The sequence below is a fragment of the Bos indicus genome, chromosome 10 (genome assembly GCF_029378745.1).
Source record: "Bos indicus isolate NIAB-ARS_2022 breed Sahiwal x Tharparkar chromosome 10, NIAB-ARS_B.indTharparkar_mat_pri_1.0, whole genome shotgun sequence".
NCBI classification, from domain to species: domain Eukaryota; kingdom Metazoa; phylum Chordata; class Mammalia; order Artiodactyla; family Bovidae; genus Bos; species Bos indicus.
In genome coordinates, this window is record NC_091769.1 from 53,547,654 (window position 1) to 53,574,770 (window position 27,117).

At 33.7% G+C, this 27,117-nt stretch overlaps 1 protein-coding gene across 8 annotated transcripts in view; it reads left to right on the forward strand.

Moving 5' to 3' along the window:
* ZNF280D (zinc finger protein 280D) overlaps positions 1–27,117 on the forward strand; it is a 185,383-nt gene that overhangs the window by 81,624 nt on the left and 76,642 nt on the right. For 5 of the 8 annotated variants that reach the window (XR_011568657.1, XM_019968775.2, XM_019968774.2 and 2 more), the window contains 5 exons: positions 204–344; positions 6,114–6,176; positions 10,347–10,465; positions 10,616–10,652; positions 23,121–23,166. Coding sequence is in view for 7 of the 8 variants with exons in the window: in XM_019968775.2 (XP_019824334.2) it covers positions 204–344; positions 6,114–6,176; positions 10,347–10,465; positions 10,616–10,652; positions 23,121–23,166 (406 nt within the window). In the remaining variant the exon portion in view is untranslated. The other 3 variants (XM_070796687.1, XM_070796689.1, XM_070796688.1) reach the window with 3 other exon arrangements.

The window sequence follows — 27,117 nt, forward strand, 5'->3', positions numbered from 1 at the left end:
TTTTATTCCAGTAAAAAACACTAGCTAATATTAAATTACTTATACTTATTCTAGCTGTTATTCTATAGCAGATTTTTCAAATTATAAATCCCTATTTGAAGTTGTAAACACCTTAGCTTTAATTAACAGACCGTTAATAAGGCTCTCCTTTATTATATTTGTTTTAAAATATATTTTTATCATTTTCTTTGTATCTCTATAAGGTATCGTCGGGGAGTTCACAAGTGCATTGAGTGTTATTCTGAAATAAAAGATTTTGCAAACCACTTTCCTACATATGTCCACTGTAGTTTTTGCAGATACAACACTAGCTGTAGCAAATCCTATGTGAATCATATGATGAGGTAAGATGAGTTAAACAACTATAATTGCCAATTAAAATTACAGTTTAGCAAGTTTGTTCTTGAAAACAGTTGGCCCTAGTATAAGTCAGTTTTGCTCTTTGAGAAATAATTAGAGAACTTCTAAGATGATTCCTCGTACTATTTTTCAACATAGTAATTCATAAAGTTCCTGGAAACTTGAATTGTAAGAACAGTTAGACTAATGAAATTAAGATAGATTTGTTAGGGAAAATAGTTTTCCTATGGGAATTTTTTATCCTATAGAACTTTGAAACACCATTACTTCCAAAGACGGAAAAGTAATGTCACGTGGTAAAGAATAAAGAGTTGGACACAATTGAGTGACTAACACTTTCACTTTTCACTTCCTCGTGAAGCATACGTGTAATCTCATGAGTGTTATTTTCTTCAAAGCAGTCACTTTGTGATTCCAGGATTTTCAGTGATCTTAGATATTTTACTGGATCTTGTTTCTCTTTCTTTCTCTCTCTATTTTTCTCTATAATCCATTCTGTCTGTCTGTCCATCCATCCATCAGGCCATCCATCCTTGCATTCATTCAGTGAGATGAGAGACTATTTCATTATTGCCACTGTTGGAATTATTTTTCATTAATTCATTCAGTTTAGATAACTTCAGTATTTATTCCATGCAGAGAAAACTTTCACAGCCTATGTTATCTTCATTGGTATCGCATTAGTTGAGGTATCCTTCAGGATGGATTTTTATTTTTAAAAAAATAGTCAAAAATTGTTCCAATATAAGCCAGTTAGGTTGATTATTCACTGAAGTTTTGCTTCCCCTCCCCCCCAAAAGTTAGAATTAGAGTATAACTAACAAAAGTGATTTTTATACAGATCACAATATGACCTTTGTGTTACTTTCAGGTCATAATCAACCTCTCCTTTACAAGGACTCTGCCATGTTTCTTGGTGGCTTTAGCACCTCTCTCACAGTGTTTTAACCCCCTTGATATCTAGCCTGACTTCATGGTCCCTGACTTCTTCAGTTGTTGTGCTCCCTTTCTTACCACAATAATATTTTAATCTTATATATGCTTCATTTCTTTTGAATTCCCATTTCCCTGTGACTTTCTGGGCTTTGAAGTCCTTTTTCTGGACCAGTAGCACTCATCTAACTTTATAGTCATCCTTACCTTCAGGGTCATCTGTTTTGACTGTTGCTTTGTTTTTGTTCTAGAATCTTTTACACATTTAGTCTTGCTTACCTGGCTTAAAGGCCAAAGACTTGAACATCATCTTCTACTGAACTTTATGCTCAATTCTAAACTACCAAGTAGTGCTTGATTCAGATCAACTCTGATTCATGATCTTTAACTTGAATTGGGACCTGTCTTTTTATTTTTAAAAATAAGAAGTATACTTTTTTATTCTTATCTGTAGTACCTCCAGTTCAGTTCAGTTCAGTCGCTCAGTCGTGTCCGACTCTTTGCGACCCCATGAATTGCAGCACGCCAGGCCTCCCTGTCCATCACCAACTCCTGGAGTTCACTCAAACTCATGTCCATTGAGTCAGCGATGCCATCCAGCCATCTCATCCTCTGTCGTCCCCTTCTCCTCCTGCCCCTAATCTCTCCCAGCATCAGAGTCTTTTCCAGTGAGTCAACTCTTTGCATCAGGTGGCCAAAGTATTGGAGTTTCAGCTTTAGCATCAGTCCTTCCAAAGAACACCCAGGACTGATCTCCTTTAGAATGGACTGGTTGGATCTCCTTGCAGCAAGGTAGTATCTTATTAACGCTTTATCTTAAATTCTCTTAGTTGTCACTCTGGCCTACTATAATTACACAGTTGGAGTCCATCATTTTAATTAATCTTTTCAGTCTCAAGTATTTTTCCTGTTACCTTCATCCAGGCATTGATCTCAGAAATCACACACGTTGCACTTCGCAGTTAACCCTGCCCCTTATCTCCTCTAGTTCTTCCCCAGCTTCTTTCAGTTAATTTACAATTTCGTCTCTTATCTGTCAGGTTCCTTTTGCTTGCACCTATAATCAATCCATTTCCTCTAAACCAGGCCCTGGCATCCTTTGTGAAGAATACTTCTGTGTGGAAAGTCTTTTGTTCTTTGACCAATACATTGCCGCCCCAGTGCAGCTTTAATTCTGCACTTAGTTTGTAGGGGATCGAGTCAGAAAATATTTTATGTTTTCTTAGGCCAAGAGTCATTCTATTCCTCCCTCTCCCATTTATCACAGGCTTCTCATTTGTCTTATAAAACCTACAAATGCATTCTGTTCCAAAACATTCCCAATTAGCCTGTCTCCCTTTATTATGGTTAGTTGTGTAATACAACTATTATCTCCTTGAGAAGTAGCTCTTTATGTTTACCATGCCACCTAGCACATTACAGACAGCAAGTGAGAGTCATTAGTATAATTACAAAAAAAGGCTCTAATAAAATCTCAAGAGTATATTAAAAAAATCTTACACAGTTGGAACATCTTTGAAATAAGACTCTTACAAAGAAGAGCATCATTAACATTAATTTTCAATGGTTTTTTTGAAGTAGCATTATTTAGGTTTGATTTTTTAAATTATTGCACCTTATTTGCTAATAGCTTTTAGGTGGCAGTAGAAGTCATTTGCAAAAAACTGAATTGCTGTGTGATGTTGCTATTCTTCAACATTATGAATAAGAAAGAAGGCTTTTTCTCTACATGTAATAGAATTATGGTCACAGACAAGTACTTAATATTTTTTTCTGGCAGAGTTTATTTACTGTTTACTAAGAAGTATGGTAAACTGATGGTGAAGAATCTGACAAATCTGAATTTGAAAACAGAACTCACCATTTATTGCATGTGTCACTTTGGGCAAGTTATTTAACTGATTCCCATTTTTCTTTTCTTGAAGAAAAAGTTACTGTCATTATTGGGGAAATGTACTTAAAATGTTTAATAAAATCATTTGCACTTAGGAGATATTCAAGTAATTATAGGTATTATTTCTAAATTGTCATTACTAGGTATTGTAGATAAAGCTCTTGCCTTTAATTTTCACAATTTAGTAGGAGAGATATATTTACCTAGTTTAATGTGATAAATAAATGACTGTTTGAGCCCAGAGAAGGTAAGGATGAAGTCTTTAAACAAGAAATAAGAAGGTATTGTATAAGTGACATTTCGTTTACGATTTGAAGGATGATTTAAAAATTTTCCAAGGAAAAAGAAAGCTGGTATAATAATTTGTTCCTATACAATAAATAAGATTACTGAATTAATTTTTATAAGCTATGCTTTAGTTCATTATATATTTTATATAGATTCATTGGCATGAAATAATAGTCATTAGAAGAACAGATTATTGTGATTACTTCATAAATGGTCTCCTGTCCACAATCCACCACTTGGCCCCTTTTCCATTTTTTCTTTTCTTTTGTTACTAACATCTGGTCAGGTCATTTTTTGGCCTGAAATCCTTCACCTACCTAATATTAATAGGATGAAGTTCAGATTTTCTGGAGAATATGAGACTTTTTAATATCTAATTCCTAACGACTTTTCCAGTGCTTTCAACTCTTATTTGCTTTTCTTGGAGTAAGTCAGTATAGAGACCTTCCTAACTGAAATATACTCCTGACTGTTAGCTGACTTCTCCATTTACCTTCAGCTTTCCCTCACGCAACCACAAAACTATATGTATTGCTGTTGATGTTTATCTTGTGGCAATTATATATTTATGCATATGTACTCATATGTTAAGCCAATGTTTATTAGGCATTTCTTCTGAGCCAGCTGCTTTTTGACTACCTTCCCCTGCTAACCCTGGAACATGATATTCTAAGGCAGACAACCTGCCTTTCGTACTGTATTATTAACTTCTAGTCTAGTGTTTTAAATAGTAGGCATACTGTCAGTATTGTTGGATATTTAGGAAACTGATCCCTTTTGTATTTCTTTGGAAGTAAAGTTTTCACTTATACCAAATCAAGATTGCTAAGAAAAGATGGTCAAAGGGAGTTTTTTCCCCCATCTAATCTTATTGAGGTCTAATTTATATACAATAAAATTCACTTATTTTTAGAAAACAGCTTAATGAGTTTTGATAATTATATATAAATATAAACAGGTGGTGATTTTTCAAAACTTAGATTTAAATGTTATATTTTACTGTATTGTAATAAAAATCTTAACTTTTTTTCCCCTTTCTTAGATTATTTACATATTGTTATTAACTTCACGCAGGTCTAGAAGAAAGGTAGTTTTTCCCCCTCTTTATTTATGAGCTACAGATTCACTTTTCCATTCCTATAATACACAAAACTAGAAGAATGGAGTTTGTGTAATAAATAATAGAGAGTATAATTCATTTTTATAGATTGGGAACTTAAAACTGAATTCAGATGATGAAAATTTTTAAAGTACCAACATTTTAATAAGGTGTAAGTTAGACAGAAGTGGAAGCCATCAAAATACCCTAAAATGTAACTTTTTCCTCTCCTCTTACCAAATAAAGCAATCTGTTTGAGGAGAAGGAAGAAAGAGCTTTTAAAAGTTACTTTAAAATCTCATTTAAAAAATTAATTTACTTGGTTCACCTTCTCTGGTAATCAGATAAAATCTTAGACACACTCCTCTGAGAAAATAACAGTTGTATGAACACATTTTTGCGTATAATTTGTGTTTCCCAACCTCCCTGATGGTCTCTTCCTAAAATAATTATTCAATTATTTTTGTCATATTACATTGAATTTATAAACTCTATGGTAGTAATTATCCCCAGATTGAGGAAATGACTTAGAAATCTTCTGAGGATGTTTTCTAGGGATTAAAACTGTCAGAGTATTTCTTTTCCCATACATACATGCTCTGCTTGTGATGATTATTTCTATCTGAGACTGAGAATTGACCTGGTGTGTTGGCTACTTTAGATCTATAATTGCAAGCTCCTGCTCTTCAAACTTCAGCTTGCATAAGAATTACTGAAAAAGCTTGTTAAAACAGCTTCCTGGACCTCGCTGCCAGAGATTAATTCAGTAGGTGTGTCTGGGGCATAGACTTTGCATTTCTAAATAAGCTCCTAGATGATACGATGTTATTAGTCTGTGACTACATTTTTATATGTGCTAAGTGGTACTGTGCTAAGCTAATCCTGGTTTTCTAGTATAGAAAAGCTTTCCTTATCAGATTAAACGATATAAAAGAAAGCTGTTATCATTGGCTGCAAAGCTTGGTTAGGGGTTTTCTATTCTGTGTTTAGTGGGAGCATTGTTTTAGCTCAAGAGTTCTGCTTTAATTTGTTTTTGTTTTAAAGTCTACTGATAATTGCAAAGAGCTCTCTAAATGCTTGATTTTACAAATGGTATACAGTGGCCTTTAGCTCAAGTACTGTTACTTCCAAGATATTTGGGTTCTTCTCCCCTTCCTCAACACAAACATGTTAAGTTAGAAGAAGATTTTTCTAAATGATTATTATTGGTAATTGTTCATGTTATGGGCAAAAATGTTATTAACAAAATTTTAAATTGTTTTCAATTCTTTTAACAATTCAAAAAAAGAATTTCATGTGACTTTTTTCTTATACTCTTGAGTATGTGAAAGTATGGTACTGATCAAATGAGAATATGCTTAGTAAAATACATTTCACTGGAAAATGGATAACTTTATGTTAAAATACTGAATTAAACAGTATTATTTATATCATATTTTATTCAAAACTAGAAATTTAAGTATAGACTTGATGTATAGCTATAAATTAATATGACTTACCATATAGTAGAATTAATAAAATCTATTTTGTCTCTTTCAGCTTTCATAGTAATCGTCCAAGTAAAAGGTTTTGTATCTTTAAGAAGTATTCAGAAGATCTCAGGTAACTAGTTGATCTTTTAAATTTTTTTCTGTTGAAAAATTATATGACTTAAATATGCTATATATAGCATTTTTATCAAGATACAGTTCATATATCATGCAATCCATGTGTTTAAGTTGTACAATTAATAGTTTTGGGTATATTCACAGGGTTGTACAGTCACCACAGTTAATTTTAGTACATTTTTGTCACTTGAGGAAGACACTCTGTACTCATTAGTGGTTATGTTTATTTCCTTCCAACTCCTTTTATCCTTAAGCAACTGCTAATCTACTTTCTGTCTATATAGATTTGTCTATTCTGGACATTTCATGTAAATGGAATGATAAAATATATGATCCTTTGTGTCTTCCATTTAGCATGTTTTTAAGAGTTATCCATATTGTTGTGTATGTCAGTGCTTCTTTTTCTTATTGCTGAATAGTATTCTATTGTATGTATATTATAGTTTGTTTATCCATTTAGGTTATTTTAAATTTGAAGCCATTATAAATACTGATGTTATGAACGTTTGTGTATTATTTTTGTCTGGACATATCTTTTCATTTTTCTTTAGTTATGTATCTAGGATTAGAATTGCTGGGTTATATGGTAACTCTATGTTGAACTTTTGAGGAACTGCTAGACTGTTTTACAAAGTACCTGATTAGTCTATATTCTGTCACTAAATTTGTTCAGCGGTGACCAGTGGTATCAAAATGAAGCTTTCATGTATTTGCATTGTAAAATGAGAACAAAAAGTAGGGCTTTCCAATAATATTTGAATAGTGAAAAGAGGCCTAAAATATGCAATAAAGTGACACTTTTTCAGTTTTGAAGTAAATTTCTTAAGCCGCTGAAATTCTTGAAATTAGTACATAGTCATTTTAAATTTTACTTTTTCAGATTAAGGAAAGTGTGCTACTTGCTTACTTTGCAGAAAGAACTGTTGGTGAATATTTCTAAAAACATTGGTTTTACCACACGCTTAATTCAGAATCCACTGAGCACCGTGTTTTTCATATTCTTCTGCATTGTTTAGAACCCACTGCTCTTAATTATTTTGTCTAGCTTGCCAATGCTACTTGAAATATCAGTATCTTTGCTGCACCAAGCTAATATATACAGATATGGTTAACCAGTACTGGTTTTGATATGTTGGGTTAGTGGAAAATCTGGAAGAGAGGATGATACTATGTCTCAGAGCCTTTGTACTTACTATTCTCTGTGACTAGTTTGCTCTTCCCCAGACTTCTGTATGGTTAGCTCCTTTATCGCTTTTGGGTCTTCTGTTGTATCCTCTCTCCTATGCTTTACCCTAGAGTCTTTTATCTCCCCTTTATGGATCATTTTTTTCTGGATTATCTTTCATCATCTCATATACTGTGTACTTTATTTTCTGTGTCCTCTCACTAGAATGTGTGTGGTTTGGATTTTTATTTTTGTAAGGCATTGATAGTAATTAGGCATTTGGTAGATATTTGTTGAATAAATTAATGATATATTTAAAATGACATATTTGGCAATAGGTCCCATTGATTATTTTGGAACAGTGGTTCACAGGGAGAGGAAAATTTGATTGTTTTAAAAAATATATTAGTACCAATTTTAAAACATTTACTAACTTCAAGGCAATAGATTAAGTCATATTAGGTGTTGCTTATATTGAAAATTCTTATAAGAATGAAGAGTGTTATTACATTCAGAAGAGGTTTTGTTTGATTTTTACCTCACTGTTGTGAAGCTCCATTGTGTGTTTCGTTTTTAAAAAATGACTTACGTGATTTTAAAGTTCTGGGATGTTTTTCTCTCAACTTGAATAGTTCTCAGGTTGAAAATTTGTCAATTTCTGTGAATGGAACATATAAACTTACAACTACATAGAACAGTAGTTTTTGTAATTATTCTTTTATTGGAATGGAATATTCATTTTTTATATATTTACTACATATTAGGTCTGTAATATAGCAGACTCTGTAAAGATAATAGTAATAATGAGGAAGTCTTGGAACCAACCTTCAGAGAAGGTGCATTTTATTGGTGGGAGATAAGAGGTGAATGTAAATAACCACAACAAATCAAGAGGGAATTTAATAAGTGCACTGAGGGTTACTTTTTTCAAAGAGGAGTGAGATTACTTTACTTGGAATGATTTACATAGGTGTTAAGTTACTTGGTTTTCAAGGATGAGTATTATTTATACTGATAGAAGAGTTTGATAAATTTCATTTAAGCTGAACAGACTAAATTTTATTAGTTTCATTTGTACTTCAATTACCTTTAAACAATTTAACGTCATTTATATGTTAAATCTTATTTGATTTTCTTTTAAATAGTTCTTCAGATGCTTGATCCACAAGCTCCCATGTGCTTAACTCTAAACAACATAATAAACATAGTGGTTTTCTAAGTTCTCTGAAACAGTCACATATTTTTGCAGGCTTAATAATATTTTAAACTAAATTAAAATGTTTAAGCACATTTTAAGTTAGAGTCTTAATTTTACATACTATAATATGAAATTGTGTTTAAATACTTCAAATAGCAAATGCTACACAGTTTGATTCAATAACTGTAAAAACTATTGCTGAATTCAGCAAAAAGTATTGATGACTATGGGAATTGTTTCCTAACCTTTTTGAAAATTTATAATCACTACATATTTCATTTAAGAACTACATTACCCAGTGACGTTTTGTTAAGGGAACCAGTAGTTTAGGTTCAAGCAAGTGGGCCAGTTGACATTACTGGGATGCTAAAGAACTCAGACTTTGGACTTTAGTAGTGACTTAGCCCTTCAGTTAATTGTTACATGAGTACCATACCAACCTTGGATGCTTGTGGTGAGAATAAACTAAATTATGTATGTGAAAATCTTTAACACATAGTATACAATGATAAGTGGTTCAGTGGTAAAGAACCCGCCTGCCAAGCAGGAGGCGTGGATTCAATCCCTGGGTCAGAAAGATACCCTGGAGAAGAAAATGACAACCCACTCCAGTATTCTTGACGGGGAAATTCCATGGACAGAGAAGTTTGGTGGGCTGTAGTCCATGGGGTCACAAAGAGTCAGACATGACTTAGCAACTAAACGGCAACACCATGCAATGGTAGCATCTATTACATGATATATTTTTAGAACCTTCTCATTTCTAATTTTTTCCTCTCCTAGATAAACACTAGATCAGTGTTCTACTAGAGACAGACTATATTTTTTAGTCATCATTATATTCACAATACAATATACTAGTAGTATGCTGCTGCTGCTGCTGCTGCTAAGTTGCTTCAGTTGTGTCTGACTCTGTGCAACCCCATAGATGGCAGCCGACCAGGCTCCCCCGTCCCTGGGATTCTCCAGGCAAGAACACTGGAGTGGGTTGCCATTTCCTTCTCCAGTGCATGAAAGTGAAAAGTGAAAGTGAAGTCTCTCAATCGTGTCCGACTCTTAGCGACCCCATGGACTGCAGCCTACCAGGCTCCTCCGCCCATGGGATTTTCCAGGCAAGAGTACTGGAGTGGGTTGCCATTGCCTTCTCCGAAATGCAACCTTAGTAAATATATATTGACCTGTATATATATTGTACATTTATGTATACTATACTTTTGTTTTGAAGATGGGCACAGGCTTCCCTGGTGTTTTAGACGGTAAAAAATATGCTTGCTAATGAGGGAAACTGGGATTCAATCCCTAGGTCAGGAAGAACCCATGGAGAAGGAAGTGGCAACCCACTCCAGTATTCATTCTTGCCTGGAGAATTCCATGGACGGAGAAGCCTGACGGGCTATAGTCCCATGGGGTTGCAAAGGGTTGGACATGACTAAGCAACTAACACACACATAGGCACAGATAGATTGTGACTTGTCAAAGTGACACATGTTAGTGCAACCAAGACTAGACTGTAGGTCTCGACTTTTTAGCTATTAGTAACTGGTATGAGGGAGAAAAGTTTATAAAACGAAAATACTTTCTGTCAGTAAATGGTAGTATAATTTGAATATGAAGAGTGACAGACACTTTCATGCCATTTTCTAAAGAATCATTTCAGTTCTGTCAGGTTTATATAACAAAAATTGGAGTGATCGTTATGACACAAAGAGCAAATCGTGAAAAACTATTCATTGAGCTGGTATGTAGGTTTTCATAAAAGATAAAAATGTTTTCTTTTATACTATTTGCTTTGTTTTTTATAGGGGCATTACTCTAGTGTGCCTTAATTGTGATTTCCTAACTGATGTTTCTGGCTTAGATAATATGGCTACACACTTAAGTCAACATGAAACTCATGCTTGTCAAGTTGTAATAGAGAAAGGTATGTATATATAATTGTGTTACTTCAGATTTTTGCTATTTATTCTAGTATTTTTGGTCAGCCACAGTATGTTCTCTTTACTAAATCGTTTTTCTCACTCATCATATTTCATATGCTGTTTTAAATATAAAACTTTTCTTCTAATTTCAGTTTCTGTTTGTATCCCAACTTCTGAACATCTTTCTGAGTAAGTTTAATTTTTATTCAGTGCATTTTACTTTGATGGATTTTAGCACTACTGCATTTTTAAACGTATCATTAATAGAAATGAAAAATATTAAAGTATTTTGTTTTTTTTTTTTAAAGCTGCTTGTTGAAATAGGTTCCTGCTCTTTGGAGCTCGTGACCTGGTGCAAGACAAGTTGGAATTTCCTAAGTTCAAAGTTCTGAGATGTTTTCTTACACAAAGGCAGTTAAGCAGCCAAGTTCATGACATTAGCTCTCATTATTCAGCTCTTTTCAGCTTCAAATGGGACTAGGTTCTTATTCCACCTTATCTTTGTGTCAGGTTGACATATCTTAACATTCATTTTTTCTTTTTTTCTCCAGTTGGCTCTCTCCAAAAATAACTTTTGTTGCTTTGGTCATTTCTTTGCTTAAAATAATTTGTGTTTTTCTCTGCTGTACTTGCCTTCAGAATAATACGTTCCAAAAGATATGGCTGTCTGTCTTTTTGTCTGTTTTGTCTGCTTTTGTAATTTCTTATAAATCTTAAGTTTTTAGGCCGGACGATTGTCTTTTCCTCATTCGTTGTCTGTCATTGTGCTATTTTTCTTATTTTTCAGATGGAGAAGCAGCCCAGAGATTTCAAAAAATGTCCAGGGTACACCTGGACAGTGTCCCCCTTCGATGAACACAACTGATGCCTGTTCTCTCTTTCCAAGGAATGTGACTAATTTGACTGTGGGGCCTGCTCTAGGTTGTGGTCTCAGGAAATCCGATCTTGGGAAGACTCCCATCCTTCATGGCTGGCCTTCCATAAGGCTGATGCTGATATAGCCAGTGATGGTCTCAAGGCCCACCAGTTGAGCATAGCTTCCCACTGGGGGCTTTGGCTCTTGATCTTAAGCTTGTGGGTCACTTCTGGCCAAAAAATAAAATCTGTGCTTCAACGTTCTGGTTGAAGTTTAGTCATTTTGGCTGCTGCCCTTTAATCTTTCTCTAGCATGACTACATCCAAGGAGTACAAAAGCTCTGGTTATTAGGAAATGCTTATTTTCATGTCCTTGGAACAACAGGTCTCTACAATTATGTTCCAAAATTTTACTTGCTTTTATTGTTATTTAAAATATATTACCCAGGAGTAAGTTTATAGTTTTTCAGCAATATCAATTATCAAATTTTTTATTTTAAAAAAATTAATTTTAATTTTAATAGATTGGTTTTATGTTCTCCAAATTTATTGATGTCTATTTTTATATTCTTTTCTTTAAAAATGTTGTTCAGTGTTTGCTTTGTTTTGTTAAGAACTTCAAAATATCCCCTAGAATTCTCTACAGATTTCCTATAGCTGCTTATTTATAGCTTTTTAATTTAATTTGGATGTTGTTCAGACCATTAAACATTATAATATGTTCTTTCTTATTTCAGAATTATTATTATTAATATTGTCTTAATAATTGTGAATTCTAAGGTATAAAGAATTGACAACACCTCTTCTTCCAGACCTTAAAACACGTTTTAAAGTTATATATTTGTACATCTAATACATAATATCTATTTAGCCATTTTAATAGTTCATCTGGTAATGTTAATATTAAAAACTATGGAGGCCAATAATCCATTTGTTTCTATCATATATAAAATGTATTTCTACATAAATATATTTCAAAAATTTGACTTTTGTTTATTTTACTTACATGGACTATAGCTCTAATGAACAGTTTTGATGGTATTATTTTCTTTTAATAAAAATTATATTGTTTAAGTGCCTCAGGAATTATTTACTAATAAAGGATTTCAGATAAAAGGTATAGATTTAATCATATAAATAGCATTGCTTTTGTTGTTTCATGGAAGTCCTATTACTTGGCCTGCACACTGAGAGCTGTATCTACTTAGTGAATCTTGCATTTTTTTTCCCCAGCACAACTGAAAGGTCATTTCTTTATATTATACTAGTTTACTGAATTTTAAAGACACACAAAGTACCTTTTATGATCTTATTTGTCATAAGGGTTAGGCAGGCTCTGAAAGTGTGACTCAATCATGTTTTTTACTGTAAAATCAGAACTTCTTCAGTTTTATTTTGAAACAGATTTGAAGCCAATTTAGATGACTACTTATTCTGTAATGTGCTTCTTGCTATTAATGATAGAAAATTTGAACCCATTAATTTAAAATTTCCAAACTAATTTTTACTGTAAATGAATAATTTTTCAAAAGCTCTGAAAATGGCCTCTTAGTAGGTGGATTTGGCGTTAATGCTTTGTTTCCTTACTTGTCTCTAGGAGGTTTTGTCATTTCACCCTCTATTCTACTCAGTTTTTTAAAAAATTTTTAAATTTTCCCCAGAAACAAACTTTACATTTTTAACTTAAGTTCCTTTTTCATTTATGTATATTTGTTCTACCTTGGCTATAGTTAAAAAAAATATGAGAAATTGTATTCTTGGTATAATGATGTGGGAGTACCGATTTGTGTTCTTCCATAGGACTGTATCTTATAATATCAGATTCATTTTCTTCAAGTTTAAGTTCTTAAAGTTCTATCACGGATAACTTCATTTAAAAAAAAATGGTTCAAATAAAACACCTTAGGCAGTTAGTACAAAAACGTGTTCATTATAGGCAGTTGGTCAAATTTTAATTTTGTGCTAACAAGTTTTATCTTGAGCCTAATCCCGCCTTGCTATCAGGTTATTCTGACTATTTTATTCACCTGATCAGAAATTACCATTGCATGCATGTGTGCTTTTGGTTACCATTAAATAAAACGTGAAATTGGCTCAGGTTAAGTCCATTGCTATTTTGAGACCCTCAGTTACCCTGTTTGTAAAATGTGAGTGCTGATTGTTTCAGAGTTCTGAGATTCTGTTTTTCAATATTGGTTATTCTTACATTCCGTTATTTGTTCTTATGATGAGATGAATTTAGAATGCTACTATGTATCCTTATCCCCATTAGCAGAAATAGGGACTCTGTGACCTTGAGAAAATTAAATGTTCATGTTATTCCTTAGCACATTTAACTCCTTCATGTACTCTTATAAAAGTAGTTCTCTTACACTTATATTAAAGAAAGTAATTAGGTCAGTTTTTCCCAAGTTCTGTACTGTAGAACTAATGTCCATAATTTATTAAGTTGGGGGGAAATTTTCCATGGTCAAATAAATTTAAGCAATGCAAGTTAAAGTTAAACTGATTCTTTGACATGGAATTTTTCATGCTGTATGTGGCTTGTGAATGTCTAAAGTGAAAAAATGAAGTGAAAGTGTTAGTTGCTCATTCGTGTCTGATGAACTGTAGCCTTCCAGGCTCCTCTGTCCATGGAATTCTCCAGGCAGTAGTACTGGAGTGGTTTGCCAATTCCTCCTCCAGGGGATCTTCTCAACCCAGGGATTGAACCCAGGTCTCCCGCGCTGTGGGCAGATTCTTTACTGTCTGAGCTACCAGGGAAGCCCCCTAAGAGAAATATTTATTTGACCTTAGAATTTTTTTCTTTGAATAATTATGAACTTCTTAATCTCCTTGGAATAGTGTGTGGAATACTCATCTGGAGTCCTTCAGATTTTATGAACTGGGAAATAAAAAGCAGCTGTGTAGGGTGTTGCCCAAGATGGGTTTCTAGACATTTCACTTAGGTTATGAATCATTTGTAAGATAGAGTTTGTAAATAGATGCTAGCAATATACATTTTCATATTTTTAGAAATTTTATCAGAAAAATGATAACCTCCTTATTATGTTTGTAAAATCTATTAACTGCATAACAGAGACCAGTTAATAGTTTATTCTGCCTCTGATTACAACAGTAAGGGATTTTTTTTTGTTGGAGAGTATGGTTACTTTACATGATTTAACACTAAGAAGCTTAAGAATCTTTCATTTATTTCTGGCTTCTATCTGTAACTCTTTATGCTTAGCTTATCAGTCTACCCACTCACCTACTTTTCTTGAGACTTATTTTCAGCCTTTTATATTATCTGTTAAGGAGTTTCCTATGTAGTAAAGTTTTACTTCCTATTTAAACAGCCTCAGGAGGTTGTCTTTGACAGAAAGATTAGATGATTTGAAACCCAGCTTCATTTTAAACCCTCTCAGACCCTTAAAGGTACAGTATGGTATAGTAAGCACAGGCTCTGCAGTTGGTTGCCTAGTTTGGAGTTCCTACCCTGCTGTTTATCACATCATGTGTGACTTTGGGTAGGTTACAGATTCCTGTGCCTCATTTCCCATTTGTAAAATACATATAAACAACTACCTGTTCATAAACTGTAGAGGGAATTAAGTGAGTTAATATATGTATATGGTATTTAGAAAATGATAGGCACATAGGAAGCAGCACTATGTAAGTGTAAATTTATCTTCTTCTTACAACTTTTCATGATTTCACCTCTGTCTGCATTTTATTCAGATAGAATTATCCTAATCTTCAGCCTGCTTTTCATTCTAACTCCTCATACCATTTTCACAAATCATTTATATTAAGTGTACCTAACCCAGTAAATATTTCTTAGGAGCCAGTCATCTGAATCATGTATTAGTTATAACATTAGATTTTTAGTGTCTAAAGCTCAATAAACTTGTATTTTTTAAGGAATGGTTATGAATGCTCCTAGGTTCACCTGTCTTAGTTTCCCCTAAATTATACTGCCACACTATATAGTTCATTTCATATTTTCAGCCTCCCTTGCTGGTTTTGAGATCCTTGTAGAGCCTCACTCTAATCTCTTTGGTACTTATCCACCTGGAAGAGCTTACCTTCCTCTACAAACATGGAGAAGCTATTATGCTTCTCTTTTTCTATATCATTTATTGAAGTGTAGGAACCTACTGTTTTTAATCTTCCACACTGAAAGGTATCTTTATCCTTACTTCTGTATAGTGTTGAGAAAGTAGTACAGCTTTGAAATAAGGCAGCTCTGGGTTTAAATCCTAGTTGTGTATCTAACCAGCTCTGTAGCCTTGTGAAAATTACTTCACTTTATCTTCCTTGTTTGTGAAATTTATGTAACAGTCTTGCAGGGTGGCTATAAGAAATAGAGATAATCTGTGGACATTAAATTATTAATTTAAATTATTTAAATAATTAAAATTATTTGGCACTATTCTGACTAAAAGTAATCATTCAATAAATGCATGCTCTTGGTGCCATTGTTGCTCTACTGCTGCTGGTGCTATTACCACTTATAGTTACTGCTGTTCCTGCTGCTGCTCCAGCTGTTACTGCTGTTAATAATGTTATTACAGCTACTACTTTCAGGAGACTGGGAACTGCGTATCAGTGAAATCTCATTATTGAGAGTTTCAGTAGCAATCCATCTGTACAGTTATTTGTAATTTGGGTTGATAGTTCACGGATCTTGGAGTATATTCCTCCAAACTGCTGGATGGATGGCATTTATTGCAGTGTTCACTTGTGCTTTATATAATTCTCAAATTTTAGAATTTGATTGTACTTCTGACTTTTCCTGTCTAAAGACTGTGAAACAACAAACACCCTTGTTGTAAACTAGTATGTAATCTCTGTTTAAAAGGACAGCTTTTTTTTTTTTTTTTGAGCTTATAGAAGCTCTTTTTTAAAGAAAACCTTTTAATTATTAATCATTTTGAATCATCTTGGTTACTTACCTAGTATTACTAAGTTTATGAAAATGTGTAACTATGCTAGCTATCAATAGTAAAGGGGCTCCTCCTTTTGTAGACCTTTGAAATATTTTTATAAACCTACTTTTCTCATATGTGACATTGTAACTCAATCATGGAATTGCCCTTTTCTATGTGTTAATCTCCTATTGTATTTTTCCCTTTCTTCATCTTCTTCTATATATCTACCAAGATAGATTAATTATAACATAGATTGGAAGTAAAATTTTAAATTTTGCAACATTTGTTTTCTTGACAAAAAGTTGAGAATAGGATTTTCTCTTTAGCAGTCTTCAGAGCATAAGAATCCATAGTAAGGCCATAATAAATCAAGCTTGGAAAACTTGGCTATTTAGCCAAAGTGTGTGTTTATTGACTGAAATAAATGTCCTAAAAGCCACAATTTGAAGTGACTATCAAAGTTGTTTTAGTTCTCTCAATGACTTCCAGTTGTGTTCTAAGCAGAGTATAATGTAAAGGCACTGACCGGAGTCCAAATATCAGAGTTCAAAACCCAGCTGTCTCACTTCATGTTCAAGTTACATAATTCAAGTTCAAGCTCTCTCATTTCATGTTCAAGTTCAGTTTATTCATCATGTAAATAATCTGTACATGATTATTTTGAGGATTTGAAAGAGGTAAAATGTGTTTTATAGATTAAAATGTTTTATATTTGATTAAATTCCCCTAATATAAAGAGTACTAGGAAAAATGGAAACATAAAGCTGACTTTCCTTGAAACTGAATTTCTCGTATTTCTGGCTACTAAACTTTATATTTAACATCAGTGGTAACTACATGGCTCTTTCATAGTATAATATAGATATTATTATTCACATATTCATTGATACCAAACATTGATTCCCTGCCTTCAGTGTGCAAGACTCTTTGTCAAGTGCTGGAATTTGAAACATGAAAAAGATATAGTTCATGCCACCAGAATAACTGCAGGATAGGCAATCGGAAATGGAGACACGGAATCCACATCTTCACAGGGCCACACAGTAAACTGATTTCATAATTAGTTAAACCCCCAATACATGTATATATATCATTATATGATTTTTGTGAAATGCTGTACCAGAAGAGAATAGGACTTGTTCCAAAGAGAAATATCATTTTATTATACCGTTGTCAGCTAAACCAGTGTCATTAACTTTCATAAATGCAAACAGATAGTACTTTTAGAAGCAGAATGGCACCCTTTTAAAAATAAGTTTTATATTTGAAAATAATATATCTGTTAAAAAATGTTTACTTCTACTAACTTTATTTCCATTGAATTTGTAAAGAGTCATTCCATTATTTTCCTCTGAAGTTCTGAACTTACTTGGAGGAATTATTGATCATAATCCAAGTCACTAGGCATTTTAAATGTTCAAAATTGTCAGTGTCATATTTCATATATTTAGTTTAGCAGGGAAAAAAAAACTGATTTCATCTATGAGATACACAGAATTTATTTTGGGCTTTTTTCTTTCTCTAAACTTTTGAAATATAACTGGGATTGGAGATAATAAAGGGTCATACCCTTAGATTATTTTATCCTACCATGGATGTTATTATCTCATTACTGTCTCAAATCAGATCTTTAGTAACTGTAAAGTTGGGTTTCCTTTTCAAAGTGGATACGATATACTTGCCCCTGGTATATAATTGCAAGTTAGTAAGTAGAAGCTGTGTATCAAAACACAGTGGTTTCTGGCATTTCAGACTTCTGCCTGTGATAGCTGTTAATCAGGAAATGATGGGAGACCCATTGAAAGGGAAAGATAAATGAGATTTGGTGTCATCCTTCATTTAGGGCAAACTCTACCGACTTCTATCAGTGTTTCTGTGTTTACTACCATTTTTTCAGTTTCCTGATTCTGAGGATAGTTTGTATATGCATTATAAGTATTCAGGGCCTAATTCAATATTGTCATAAAATTCTTAAAAAATGAAGTAAAATTATAGCCCAAATAGGTATTAGAATCTGCCTCCACTGAGGGTCTTATCTTTTGCTTCATGTTATTACATATAAATATTTTGTTTTTCTTAATTCTTTGTCTTTACCTGGTTCTTTCCTCTGTCCACCTGAAATGATTTTTTACTCTTATCTTCCCTGGTGACCAAATCATACCCATGTCTTTAGAAAAGGGTAGATAATTTCATACTAGAGTAAATTGATGAATGAGCAATGAAAATGAATACCTAATATATTTTGTTTGAGGAAGGGGGAAGTATGGCAGAAGAATCTCAAAATATAGAAGATATTTAGGTAAAAAACTTGAAGAGCCTGTGTAGCACACTCATATTCTAGACAGTAAGATTGATTCCTGACCTCAACCCATGGTTGTAATAATAGCTAACATTAAGTACATACACTGTGTCTTTTACATTTATTTGTTTAATTCTCACAAACCAGTGAGATATACACTGTTCTTGTCCCAATTTTATGGATGAGACAGCTGAGATACAGGTTAAGTCATTTGCCCAAAGTCACATAGCTGTTAAGAGCCTCAATTTAAATTATGGTCGTCTGTCTTGAGAGACTAAACTAAAAAGTACTATAGCCTATTGCTTCCCTGATTGTGCTTGTGGTTCCAAATGTACTTTCCTGCCTTGTTTACTCTCCATGAGTGTATGGATGGGCTTGAGCTTCAAAGTGAAGGCCCTTTGTTTCCCCAGAAGGGTAGGCAACAACTGGTACAGTTGTAACATTGGAATCAGAATCTAAATCTAGCTTCCCAATCTTAGAGTAGTATTTCTATGATACATGGACAGTAGGACATTTCAGCAAACAAATTAGGCATAAATTAGTCTCTTTAGTAAGACTGGATTCTTTGGTAGCTCAGACGGTAAAGAATCTGCCTGCAATGCCAGAGACCCAGGTTCATTCCCTGGGTCAGGAAGATCCCCTTGAGAAGGGAATGACAACCCACTCCAGTATTCTTGCCTGATCATATCTGAGTAAGCAAGCATTAGGAGTGCCAGTGACTTTAAACTATTTGTAGTTGTGGTATGCCGTGCTGTGCTTAGTCACTCAGTCACATCTGACTCTTTTGAGACCCCATGGAATGCAGCCCGCTAGGCTCCTCTGTCCATGGGGATTCTCCAGGCAAAAGTACTGGAGTGGTTTGCCAGTCCCTTCATGGGATCTTCTCAACCCAGAGATCAAACCCAGGTCTCCTGCATTGCAGGCAGATTCTTTACTTACAGCCACCAGGGAAGCCCAGTTGAGATGCTGTGTGACTTCCCAATTTCTGTGGCTTTTTCATTGACAACTTTGTGTGTCTAACCATTATTTTTTTTTTGAGTCAAAAACTACATCCCATGTTTTCATTAAAAACAAAAACAGCTTAGCCACTTTGTTGTTCTTTATTCAGTCATTAAATGTCTCTTATCTGGGCTCCTTGACTGGAGCTTATCCTCTTCTGATACTGCCTTTTTCTTTTCCTGATGCACAAATCTGATCATACTTTCTTATTAACCTTAGAATGAAGTTCTTAGCACACTTTACTGTGACACTCAAGACCTTTCCTAAAGTAGTCCTTGCTATTTCTTCAGTTGCATCATTGACTACTCTTTCTTGTTCCCTACCTTCTAGTCATGAGGTCACTCAGTATTATATCATCATCGTCTTGTCATATTCCTTTGTTTTTTCTCTGCCTTGACTTGCCTTTCCCTGCTTTGCTAGCCTCACCTCCTCCTGCAAAACCACGTTCACTGTAGTATCTTCACTGCTTTCTTGCATCTTTCCCCTTCATAATGTCTCAGTCCTTTGTATAGCCACAATATAGATGTCTCTCCTTTTGAACACTTCACAGTTCTGTAAACATTCGCTTCAGTGCATTTCCTTGACAACTTTGGATTGAAACTCTTAGCACAGTACCTGATGTATGTGCGACCTGGTAAATGTTTAGATCATCCTTTCCACACATCTGTTAACACCTCTCAGAATGAACTATGAGAATGGTGCACTGGGTGTTTTATTTGTGGATGGTTAGTGTGAATATGTAAGTGGAAGGTCTTGAGAACTGGTTGACTTTACTACTGGCTTGTTGTAAACCTCCTTTCAGCTTTTTTAGTTGCTTATAAATATTTTTAAAGATTACATTTTAAAAATCAGTAATAAAATTTTTGACTTTTAAGTGGTGTTAGAAGAAAAGAATGTGGTCTGACAGAAATGAATACAAGCATTTCCCCCCTTATAACACTTCCCTCTACTTCCTGGTATGTTTATAGTGAATGAAACCTCAAATGAACACAGTGATGTAATTTACCTGTAACTTTGGATTGGTCATGTCATCTGCAGAAAAATTGCAAGTAGGGACATTTATTTCATTTTGAACTTTAAGGGGAAAGTAGGTTTACATAGCAAAGAAAAATCATTTACAATCTTGATCTCTAGTGGTAGTTATTGAAATCCATGATGACCAGTCCTTCTGTTTCCTTAACATTGGAATCTTAAATAGTGTTTGTTTTGAATGCTATGCAAAATTTATTTTAAAATATTGCAGAATTCACAGGTGAAAAGTGTAATTATCTAATGGCAGGTCATTAGCTCAGAACTTTGAGCTTAGCAAATTTCACTGTCTTCTACCAAGCAATTGAATATCTCAAATGATGACTATTTCAGCAGGCATCTTTAATGAGTAAGATTAAAGGTAAGAACATTTTTTCTTTTCAAAATGTTAGTGATGTATTAGTAGTTGTTTAAAAATTTATTGATCTCAAGTATGCTTTTGTACTTACAAGATTGTGGTGTACATTTTAATGATGAATTTTGTAATTCAATGAAATTTCATGTAGTGTGCTTTTTCTAATTTTTTAGATTTGTTTTTCTAATATTTTCACTGGTTATTACAATTCTGTCCCTTAAGCAGAATACCAGTATGGTTAAAGCCACAAAACAAGATTGGGAACATAAGCCTCTTATTGCTAGTTATTTCAATAATTTATTTTATTCTCATCTACCAGTTTCTTAGCCAGTAAAATGAAGAGTAATAAAAACCTGTCACCAACCTCCTTTGCAGAGATATTAAGAAAATTCAGTTTCCCCAGTTGAAATACCAACAATAATAGTAACACATGCTTAATAGCTTTCATTTTAATTGCTGCATAAAATCAGTTTATTAGAATAGCTATATGTGAAAATGATTAGCATGGTAATGTTTCTTTTGCAAGAATTTGAGATCAGTCTTTGATAACATTTCCAGTAATAAGCTGAAAAGGAGAATTCTTTTATGAAATATTTTTAAACTATTTTATAACCAATAGTTATATTATTTCACCTGTATGAATACTCTTGTTAACAATTAAATACCTGAGAGAATTACAAAACCTTTAACCTGGAAATGATAGACATTTATGTATTTTGTCACTTTTTTGTGCAAATTTTATTCATTTAGATTTTTTTTAGCAGAATTAGTTGAAAATTACTGTAAACACTGCCATATAGTACTTCAACTAAAAGGACTTGTCCTGTTTTAAATTATTTACATCTTCATGTAATAACTAAAATGTGCTTAAGTAATTTTGCTTAGTTATTAATATCTAGAAAAATAGCATCTATAAACCTAGTTTTTTTAATGTGCCCTTGGAGAATGGACAAGGAGGGGTGTTTGCCAACTCCATATTTCGTTAAATAACTATGGGATTAGCTTTTAGGATGGTTGATAATGTCTGTCCTACTGCTGCTGCTGCTAAGTCGCTTCAGTCGTGTCCGACTCTGTGCGACCCCATAGATGGCAGCCCACCAGGCTCCTCTGTCCATGGGATTCTCCAGGCAAGAACACTGGAGTGGGTTGCCATTTCCTCCTCCAATGCATGAAAGTGAAAAGTCAAAGTGAAGTCGCTCAGTCGTGTCCGACTCCTAGCGACCCCATGGACTGCAGCCTACCAGGCTCCTCCATCCATGGGAATTTCCAGGCAAGAGTACTGGAGTGGGGTGCCGTTTCCTTCTCCGATGTCTTCATTTTTGTCCATGAAATTTAAGTCAGTATAGTTGTTGCTTATGTTGAATATGTTAATCCTTAAGTACAGTTTAAGCCTTTATTAAGTTATGAATCACTTAACTATTTATTAATAACATTTCTGATCAGGTGGACATTCTACATACTCAGACTAAAATTGTTCAATATATCATCAAATAGTTATCAGCAATTTAAAACAAAGCTAGTTTTTATGTTAAATTGATATTAAAAAGATTTTATAGATGACATGTGCCTTTATTAATATTGTAATGTTACAGTTAGTATTTTTTTAGAAATAAAAGTTTACAAATTTATATTTAATATTTGAGCTATGCTTATGAATTTTTAAGAGAATGCATCCTTCAAAATTCTAAATTATTTCTGTAATTTTACTACCTCTAAAGTTAGTTAGTTGTAACATATATTGAAATGACACATTACTATTTCAAACTTTATTAATAGATAAAATATTTATTTTCTCTCACTTTTTGAGTCCTTTAGTAGTAAATACTGATGCATGTTATATATATTAGACATATAAACTTGCTTTCATTTTTTAAAGAGTAATGTCTTTTTGTCACATAGCTAATGTGTTATGTCTTTTTTTGAATTTGTACTTAACATGGAGAACATTTCTTAAGTGCTCTTGTTTTTAGAGAAGGAAATATTTATCTGTATTCATTTATTTAGAACATATATTGAACCTACTATTTATTCTTGTGCATTTTGTTTTTCCCTTAAAGTATTTATTATAGAGGTAATTTACTGTTATAGTATAAATGTACATTAATATGGATCTACATTTAAATTATTTTAGGCATGCAAAAAATTTGTTTCTTGTTTCTATATTATAAACATAAAATTAAACGCTCAATACTTATTTTGTTTTCAAGATTAAAAAATGAAGCTCCCACAAAGGAACAAGAATCTGTGTCTGAGGTAAATTATGTTGTATTTCCTACCTCTTAAAGATTTATACAATTGAAAGTATTGTTGGTGTGATTTATAAAACTTCAATTCAGTGTGTGTACATCCCTAGGAATTATTGTCATGTTATCAAAAAGAAAAATAATTGAGATTTTTGTTTTCATTAAAAAATATCTAACTCAGTAAAATTATAAAGTGGTTTATTTTGACAAAGACATTATTACGTTTCACATGCTTGTTATTTATTTCAATTAGTAAGTAATGGAGATAATTTTATGACTTAAAAATTCTGAAATCATTAAAATATCACATATTTGACAGATTGGAAAATCTTTTTAGGAAATTCTATTTTCTGAGACTCAAGATTTAAATAATTTTTAATATAGAAATATTTTGAATACATTTTAGCTATCTTAAAAAGGCAATCTGAATATAACACTCAGAGTTATCATATAAATTTTTTACTGGGCAGTCTGGGCTTCTCTGGTGGCTCAGTGGTAAAGAATCCACCTGTACTTCAGGAGACATAGGTTCCATCTCTGGGTTGGGACAATTCCCTGTCAAGGAAACGGCAACCCACGCCGGTACTCTTGCCTGGGAAATGCCATGAGCAGAAGAGACTGGCTGGGCTACAGTTCACGGGGTCACAAAAGAATGGGACATGACTTAACAACTAAACAACAACAAAACTGGGCAGTCTAATGTATGAGTGTAGAAATAATTTTGCTTTTGTAGTTGCTTTCTTGATGTCAGTTCTTAAAATATTGCATAATATAGCTTGTCTCTTTCTGAGTAAAAGTGAAGCAAGGTAGGTTCAGCATTTATTTTTTGAGTAGCATTTCTATGTTGTAGAGTAAATAAGTGAAACCTAGGCAGTACCAGCCTTCTCCCATGTGGCTGTCTTTTACAGAAAGTTTTCTTTTGTTTGATAGATTTTTAGCTACAAATAAATGTCTTTACTAGATATATGATTTCTTGGTTACTGGTTTGTGTTTTTGAGGAATTGGTACATTTTATCTGTTATGAATTTATATGTATACAAATGTTTCTAGTAGTCCCTTATTATTTTGATGTCTGTTGGGTCTGCAATGATAATCTCTTTTATTCTTGATGTCGATATTTTGTGTGCTCTTCTTGTTTCTAATGTTATCATATATTTTACTTTTAATCTGGTTACAAAGACAATACAGTGTTACTATTTTTGTTTTAAATAGTCTTTTTTAAAGCAATTAAATACTTAAACAATTTTCGTATTCACCTTTATTCTTACCATTTCTAGGGCTTGCTCTTTCTTTATGTAGTTATTGGTTTCTGTCTGGTATCACATTCCTTTTGCCTAAACTTCATTTGAAATATCTCATGTTGCAGATCTACTGGTAATTATTTATTCCATGCTTTTTTCCTTCAAAAAAATCTTTTGTTTTTCATTTTTGAAAATAAATTTTTGATGAGTATAGAATTCTGGATTTACTGTTTTCTTTCAGCAGTTTACAGACATCATTTATTGTCTCTTGGCTTATATATTTTCTGATGAGATGTCTTACTATAATTTTTGTCTTTGTTTCTATACGGGTATGTAAGTATGATTTTCTTTGGTTACCCTCAAGGTTTTTTGTCTTTGTCTTTAGTTTTTATCAGTTTGAACAAGATGTGTCTTAAGTCTGGTTTGTTCATTTGTTTGTTTATATGTTTATCTATTTTTTTTGACATTCATCCTGATTGGTATTCTCTGCCCTGTCCTGTATCTTCTACTTCTGGGGTTTCAATTTCACACATGTTATACCATTTGATGTTAATTCCTGTTCTTAAATGCCCTGTTCTAGTCTCCCACCTCACCTCCCCCCATACTTTTTTTTTTTTTTTTTTTAAGTGTTTCAGTTTGGGTAATTTTTGTCTGTTGACCTGTTTACTGATTCATTTTTTTTTTCAGTTGTTTAAGGTCCGTTGATGAACCCATCAAAAAATTTTTGCATTTCTTTTCTGTCATTGTGGTTTGCTTGGGTTATTTTCCCTAGCATTTCATTGGTTATTACAGTTTCTGATTTTTTGATAAAGTTTCCATCTGATCATGCGTATTTCCTCCTTTTTCTACCAAAGCATATAACATAGTAATCATAATAATTTAAAATTTTCTTTCTAGTAGTTCTAATAGCTGGGTTATATCTAAGTATGGTTCTGCTGATTGTTTTATCTTTTGACATTACAGATTTTTTCCCCTTGCATTTTCTGTGAATGTGTGATTGAAAGCAAGGCATTATGTGTTGGACTAAGATAAATAGTATCTGAAAATGGGCATGCCTTTTCTCATCTTAGGCCATTAATGTGAGATTTGGTCCACGTAGTAGTGAGTTGGGAGAAGGTAGTGACACCCCACTCCAGTACTGTTGCCTGGAAAATCCCATGGATGGAGGAGCCTGGTAGGCTGAAGTCCATGGGGTCACCAAGAGTCGGACACGACTGAGCGACTTCACTTTCACTTTTCACTTTCATGCATTGGAGAAGGAATTGGCAACCCACTCCAGTGTTCTTGCCTGGAGAATCCCAGGGACGGCGGAGCTTGGTGGGCTGCCGTCTATGGGGTCACACAGAGTCGGACATGAACTGAAGTGACTTAGCATCGGCAGCAGCAGTAGTGAGTTGACTTGGGTTTATTTTTTATCTCTATGGCTACCCTTCATATACTGCCAAGTTCAATTCCTGTAGTATTTCCTTGTGCTTAATGTGGAAGTTATGTTACTGGAGGTTTTTTTTTCCTCGGTATCCTTGCTCCACACTCAGCTTTAGTCGTTTTTTTGTGGGATTGAGCCATAGAGATTTTCTTTCTCTCTCTTTGCACTCTTGCCTTTCTTCCAACAGTACTGCTCTTGCTTATTATTTGATGTTTGCTATCCTAGTGGGCTTCCCTGGTGACTCAGATGGTAATCAGTCTGTCTGCAGTACAGGAGATGTGGGTTCAATCTCTGGGTTGGGAAGATCCCCTGGAGAAGGGAATGGCAACCCACTCCAGTATTCTTGCCTGGAGAATTCCATGGACAGAAGAGCCTGGCAGGCTACAGTCCATGGGGTTGGAAGAGTCAGACATGACTGAGAGGCTAACACTTTCACTTTCTTTTCATCCTAGTGGTGGGTGGTAGGGGTTGGTATGATGTTCTCTGTTGTCCTGAGGTTTTCAAGCTGGCTCTGTAGAATAGAAATGTTTTCTTCTGTCACCCAGCCACAGTTGGCCCCTATGCCCTGGGGACAACAGGGTTTGCCTCTCTTTTTTCCAAATATGTAAAGGCATGGACGTAAAGAAAACCTATGAATTCATAATTTCTAACAACATCCATTGACTCTTTCCTGATACATTCATGTTGAATAAACTCATCAGACTCTTACTTTCCTTTGATTGCCCTGTTGCATCTGTGTCAAGTAAAACCAACCTTTTCATATACATCAACAAACTTCCTGAAGTTTATTTATTTATTTTTTCATTAAAAGCAAAAAAGCTTATGCTAAAAATTTAGCAGGCCATAAGCAGAGTTAAAGGAAGCCATATTACATGGAAGGCTACATAGAACAGTTTGGTCTGGGTACTTCTTTCAAGCATATATGTGCTGTGGATAGTCCCTTAATAGACCCAGGCATTTAAGTACACATGTAATATGGAGGATAGCTTGGATCAAACTTCAAGGTTTTGATCTGATACACTGGAGTGGAATCAGTGTTAAAACTCAATAGTATTTTCCTGTTGTCATATTTTCGTTTGTATAGTTTTACATTTTCTCCATCAAAATCAATTCCTTTCATAGTATATAGACTGTATATGGGAATTCATATTGTATAGTGGTTTTCTAAAACAGCTTCTGTTCTGCTGCTCTGTATACATTGCAACATTCTACTGCTTTCATATCCTCACTATATGTATACCATAACCCTTCCCCTGTAGTCTTAGAGTTAGTTTAGTTTCATTATAACTAAGTA